Source organism: Atta cephalotes (genome assembly GCF_000143395.1).
Source record: "Atta cephalotes unplaced genomic scaffold scaffold00022, whole genome shotgun sequence".
In the NCBI taxonomy this organism is placed as follows: Eukaryota; Metazoa; Arthropoda; class Insecta; order Hymenoptera; family Formicidae; genus Atta; species Atta cephalotes.
The window spans coordinates 2776137-2782330 of record NW_012130086.1 but is presented as its reverse complement, the minus strand read 5'-3'; the positions used below and the strand labels follow the sequence as shown (position 1 = coordinate 2782330).

At 32.6% G+C, this 6194-nt stretch overlaps 1 protein-coding gene across 1 annotated transcript; it reads right to left on the bottom strand.

The window, feature by feature from the left end:
- Window positions 1–1454: 1454 nt before the first annotated feature.
- Window positions 1455–5820, bottom strand: LOC105619707 (radial spoke head protein 3 homolog). The gene is made up of 9 exons (XM_012201226.1): window positions 5027–5820; window positions 4271–4354; window positions 3137–3218; window positions 2890–3063; window positions 2642–2767; window positions 2343–2546; window positions 2045–2207; window positions 1799–1885; window positions 1455–1633 (listed from the first exon to the last, which is right to left on the bottom strand). The coding sequence occupies exons 1-9, from the start codon at window positions 5818–5820 to the stop codon at window positions 1455–1457; spliced, it is 1893 nt and encodes a 630-aa protein (XP_012056616.1).
- Window positions 5821–6194: the final 374 nt, after the last annotated feature.

The following is a 6194-nucleotide window of genomic DNA, read 5'->3' as shown; positions in this document are numbered from 1 at the left end:
GTAGTAGTGTGTGTGTGTGTGTGTGTGTGTGTGTGTGTGTGTGTGTGTGTGTGTGTGTGTGTGTGGGGGGGGGGGAGTGTTAATAGAATTACATACATATTTTTTTCTTCTTTCCTTATTTAATATACTTAATATACTTAAGTTTCTTCATGTTTTAATAGATCCTATTAAAAGATCCTTTAATTATTTTTTTCAATGCAATTTAATTTACATGCACATACGCTTCTTTGAAGTCTCTATTACACGAAATAATAGTCTGATCTAACTAAATAGCGGGTGTAAAAACACATCCCGTTTTAGTGACATAACATTTGTCACTTTCGACGTAAAAGAAGTAGTCTCAGCTGTGTTAGCTCTTCAGTGTGGATTAGTACAATAATCCATAAGAATTAGAAACGAATTTTAAAACAACTGATTTAAGGGACATATCTCATCTAAAATCGTAAGTTATTATTAAAAAATGGAAATATTCTAATTCGGCAAATGGAAGTAATTTTTAATAATAAAAAATATATTAAACTCTTTTTATGTTCTCTTATTTATTTAATATGTACTTGAATTTTTGAATTCGGAATTACATGAATAAATTATAAATTAGAATGTTGTGTCTTAGAATGTAATCGGCTTCTTATTCTTGAAAGCATTGTGCAGCGTTTCAATGTTAATCTAAACAGATAAATGACAAATTATATTTTCATATATGTTACATTAATATTGCATAAAAAATATTTTTCTTTTACAATGTTGTAATACATATTATATTATAATATTATATTATAATATTATATTATAATATGTATTAAGATCTCAGCATAGAAAAAAATCTTTAGTAAGTTTGGGATAAAAATTGATTTTGGCAAAGCTTATTTTTATCTCTGCATCTTTTTTATGTCAGCGAGAGAGATTATACCGCGTTGATTTCGAGAATCGATAATTAATTTCTGATAGGCCTTTCTCGTTCTTTCGGCGGTTACTGTTTGCGATAGGGATCGCGAGCGCTGCGGTGACCTGTCAGAGGGTGCAAACGAAGGAGATGGATTTGTTGCACAGCTGTGTATACTGCTTAATGTAGAAGGTACCGGATTCGGATATTGCTTTTGTACTGGTTAAGGTAAATCCTGTTATCCAAAAGTTAACTACGTTTTGCTCATTTTCTAACATCATTAAGTCCTGAAAACCGCACGATAATACAGTTAACGATAACAAAAATTATCAAAAAATTACCTTCAAACTATCTAACTATATATTATAACATAAATATTTATGATCCAATAATAATTTTTATTTTCTATATCTTTGGTTACTCATTCATATTTTAATTTTATTTTAATTTTGTTTTAATTATTGAATAAAATTTTGCTGAGATTTTAATTTTGATCTGTCAAAATAAATCATACATTTTAAATGTTTATGTTGTAAACATATACTGAATATCGTACCAACAAATTATCACGCTAAATTGCATGATTTTCTGCCACGGGTGACTCACGGTAATTCACGAAATTGCTATCAGTTTCACCTTCTTCCAAATTATATTCGTCTGCTAATTTCTTATTTCTTGAAGTAATATTGTATTCTTCACCAAGCTGCCTGTATGTTTGCGCGCGGTTCTCCAAGATTTCTTTAATAATTTCTGTAAAATGACCATTGTACATTTGCATATACATTGCTCATTGAAAATCATTATAAAGATAAATCTCTTTTTTATTTTATGTTCGATTTTTTAAAATATATTATAAAATTTGAAAAAGTATGAATAGTTTTTAAAAAACTTTACTTTTCCAAAGTTCAGCCTTACCCATTAACAATTCTCTGCTTTCAATCATGTTACCCATTTCTTTTTTGACTTCTTTCATTAACCACGGCATGAAACCTTCTTCAACATCTGAAAGTCATATTTATGGCACATTATTATCTAAATAAAGAGCAAGATGATTGAGATGGGGAGAAGGAAAAAAACGAACAAAAACTTAAAAAGATAAAATTGATAAAAATTAAGGAATTTTTATGATTATTAAATTTGAATAAATCATTTCTCACGAACCAGCCTTAATCTCATCCAGTAAATAGCCAGACATCTTCAGACTCTCTAGAACCGCAGGTAAAAGTTCGGCGATATATCCTGTTAACAATACTGCAGCCGCGACTCGTTCTTCGATCTCCTGTTGAGCTTTCATCGCCTTTTCTTGTTGCTTTAGGCGTTGCTCCTGCAGATTGGAAATTAATTTGCTTTTTTACATTTTAAATATTTTCTCATTCTTTATTTATAATAACATAAAACAAATAAATAGAGAACTTAAAAGTAGCGAAATATTAAAAGATCAAAAATAGAAAATCGATACCTTCTCCTCTCTACGTCTTCTATCTTCTTCCGCTAATCGTTGTTCTTCAGCTTTCTCAGCCATGCGCAATTCGAGGAATCTTCTTTGCTGCTCCTTAAGAGCAGAGATTTCCTCTTCTTCCAGGACCTCGATTAGGGCTTGTTCAATAGTCTTGCCTACCAACACTTCCAAAATCGGTTGGACTTCAGTGTCGTAGTCGAAGAGCTGGAAATATCAAGTATAACATTTATTCTATAGATCGATCTGATCATAATGTGAAACACCATAATCTATTATGATAAAATATTAAGAGCACGTACTTCCCCGGGTTCGATTTGCGTGCAAGCGTCTTGACCAACTTTGCCTACATAATATATTGGTAGTACTGGTTTTTCCAAGAAGTAAGTCTGTGTGGCTACTTCGGATTCGTCTGGTTTCTCGAGCAGCTTGAATGTACAATATGTTCAGTTAAAAATTTGACACAAACTTCGCTTACCTTCATGAAAAGTAATAATTAGTCGATAATTAAATAAAGTCAATAATTAAATAAAAAATAAATTTAATTAACCTCTTCGAGAAAAATTTCCGTTTGCACCGGTTCGTGTTTTCTTCCAGCAACCGGAGGAGGCGAACCTGATCTAGCGACGAGCGCTCTGCAAGTTTGCATTTGAGCACGTTTCCTCGCCAAATGTCTTCGTCTTGCTTCCGCTTGCCTCCTTGCTATCGATTGTTCTCCATCGATCTAGATAAATACGAATTTTATGAGAAATATATTAAATTGATTTTTTGTTTCGAAAAATTAGTGAGGTGCTTACAAGAGTAGGAATGGAAGCGCATGTGCTTCCTCGAACCACTCGGCGGTCAAACATAATATTCCCGAAAGGAACCGATTGATCGCTGTAAAATAATATTGTATTTACAATAAGATTTATTTTTAATAATACTAAATAAATTTAAAAAAGCTCAGCTGAATATATTGAGTAATAATAATTATTATTACGAAATCCGTCGCTTTTAGGCAAACATCGACAAACTTTGCAAAATAATTTATATTTTTAAAATTAGATATATAAAGCTATAATAATCTTAAAGCTGTAATTGTCATATAATTAATTTTTTATGACTATTTCAAGTTAAATAGTTATAGTTCAAGTTATATTATATAGTTCATTTTTAATTTATTTCACCAATTTTCTTCCAATTGAAACATAATATTTAAGTTAAATTATATAAAAAATTTTAAATTATTTCGTCAATTATTATCAAAATTATTATTAATTATATTTTATTTTAATATTTAAAGATTTATAATATGTATGTATATAATTAATAATAATTTAATAATCGATAATAGTCGATGAAATAATTTCAAATTTTCTATATAATTGAGTTAAAAATAATTCTGTGTGTACATATCATGTATATTCATATACATGATAAAATAATTATATGTATATCATTTTGTGTAATACAAAATAGGTATAATAAATAATATGCGCATCACTACGCAGCAAATTATAATGTAGAAAAAACAATTTAAATTATCTGTAATAAAGATTATATTCGTGATACATTTATTTTGTACTATTTGTACTTAATGAGGCATGCGTTTTAATCGCATAGCAATAAAATATCACGAGAATATGTTTACGATGTCATAATTTGAAATATACGTTTAAATCCAATGGATCCTAAAGTGACATTTTAGAGTTATTGCTGGAGAAATAGCCATTTAATCTCATTCTTGACGAACACGATTTCTATTCTATGGATAGTCAAGAATGGGGTGCACTAAGAGCGACGACAGCCTAAAGAGAAATTCGAACACGACCACAAGCGCACGAGAATAAATCAGATCGACGAGAAGAAAAAAAGCAGGGAAAAAGCAGCTGCTATCGACTAAAAGATCAGTGATAAGTGTGGTGCCACTTGTAAGGTGTTTTCGTTACCCGCGAAGTCTTGGCAGCATATTCATCATGCCCTTGATCGGTTCCAACTTTTTTGGTAAAGCTCGCGGCGTCTGCGGGAATCTGCTAGAAAAACAATTCCCGCTCTTCTTACATTTTTTTTCTTATTCTCGGCATGCCTCTCATTATTTTTATTTAATTGAATTCATAATTCGTATTTTTCTTTTTAGAACAAAGACACCTTTCACGCTTTTAAATTTGAAATATGTCAGCGATAAGCTCTTTTTATAAGTTGCTTAGTAGACCGATCGATTATGTCCCAGCAATGTCTATCTTTTTCGTAAATATTTAATGTTTGAGAATGTAAAATTAAAGTAAAATACATATTGCGATTTACATTCATAAAAATATTTATAATGTAAAATTTTTATATCGTCACTTTGAACGATACAAAACAAATTTAATGGAAATAGGAGCTGATGATTTTTCGTGATTTGAAATTAATAATTATTAAATGTCCCTAGTAATGATTAAGTAGAAAGTACTAGAAATGACAGTCCTATTTCATGTAACATACAATTTTTTAAAAAAATCAACAAATATTTCTGTGAATACAATATTTTTCTTAGTATTATAGAGATTCTTGTGAACAAAACATCATGGCAGATTTTTTTCTCTCTCTCTTTCTTCTCTTTCTTTCTGTAAATCGCCCCTGATTGTAGGGAGACAATTATACCGATATGCCAAATGAACGGCGTTTATAACACGATTGTGCTTCGTCACCTCAGCATCACTTACGTCAGTTCACTCCTCTTGAACCTTCTTGCCTGCTCGTTTAAGGTTGAGGCGGTAGCGATGGTGGTGGCGTTCATCATACCGAGGGAAAAATCTACGGTGGCCTTTAGGGCGGCTGGACATCTGGCATTATGACTATTATGACGTACCTCCGGTCTCTTGGCTAGCGATACCAGTGATTTGAATCTGCTCTTCAGAGGACATCCGTCTACGGTCTCCTCCTCCTCGTTCTTTCCGCTGGGCGCTATGCCGAGCAAGGCCGCCACTTCCGGTGGCGGCATTAGAAATTCTCCCGTCTTCACGGTCGTGATGAAGGGCTTCTTCTGCGGTAGGATCGATTTCTTAGGCGACTTGCGGCCTTGCTCGGCCTCGACTTGCTCTTGGATTTTTTTCAATTTCGCATTCAACACCTCATTGAAATCTTCCGTTGATAAGACAATGCTAGGTTTAACCGTAGGTGGTCTGTCCTCAACTAACGTTAAGCTATCTTGACTTCTACTTTGATGTTTTTTCTTCAGAGGATTGGCTTGATTCGATTGTAGACTAGCCAAGACCAGATGTTCATTGGATTTGCTGATACGTCTGCGATTACAGAAGTTATTCTTCATTGCGTTCTTCATGTTTTCTAAGTTGATAAGTTGCGCATTCATCTCATCGTCTTCGTTGATATGTAAAAGAGGCAGACTCGAGTCCAAGCCATCCTTCTGTAAAATTGTAAAGGCCGGCGGATCCTTCGCTTCATAATCGAAAGATTCCGCATTCGTCGACGGCGCCAAAGTCGAAATACCAGCCGGCATCCTTTTGATTTCTTCAGACGTCCGATATTGTGGCGGACATGATGAATTGGTCGAAGAGAATTAAAATTGCGTGTCGTGTTTAATTTTTCGAGCGCTCCCCTTCAAAAGTATAAAGATTACATTTTATTTGAATGATTTTATTCGTTATGAGTTTATATTATGCAAAAGGAGATAATTGTGCCATGAAAATTTTCAAAGGTATTATCTCAAATCTTAGAAGTTTAGTCTATTGATCGTTCATTGATTGCCCGTATTTGCTAAGTGAGAACATGACATAGTAACTGAAACATGAACGTAGCGTAATTATATTTTTAATTATTCACTGATGAAGTCACGAGAGTCTATAAGCAAGATTGTTTAATTGTGAAATATGA

Excerpts from the sequence above, each read along its gene's own strand:
- LOC105619707 (XM_012201226.1), bottom strand. The coding sequence starts at position 5,820 with ATGCCGGCTGGTATTTCGACTTTGGCGCCGTCGACGAATGCGGAATCT. Across the intron at positions 2,547-2,641 it reads CGCAAATCGAACCCGGGGAA|CTCTTCGACTACGACACTGA; the intron begins GTACGTGCTCTT and ends TGATATTTCCAG. Across the intron at positions 1,886-2,044 it reads ACTGGATGAGATTAAGGCTG|ATGTTGAAGAAGGTTTCATG; the intron begins GTTCGTGAGAAA and ends TATGACTTTCAG.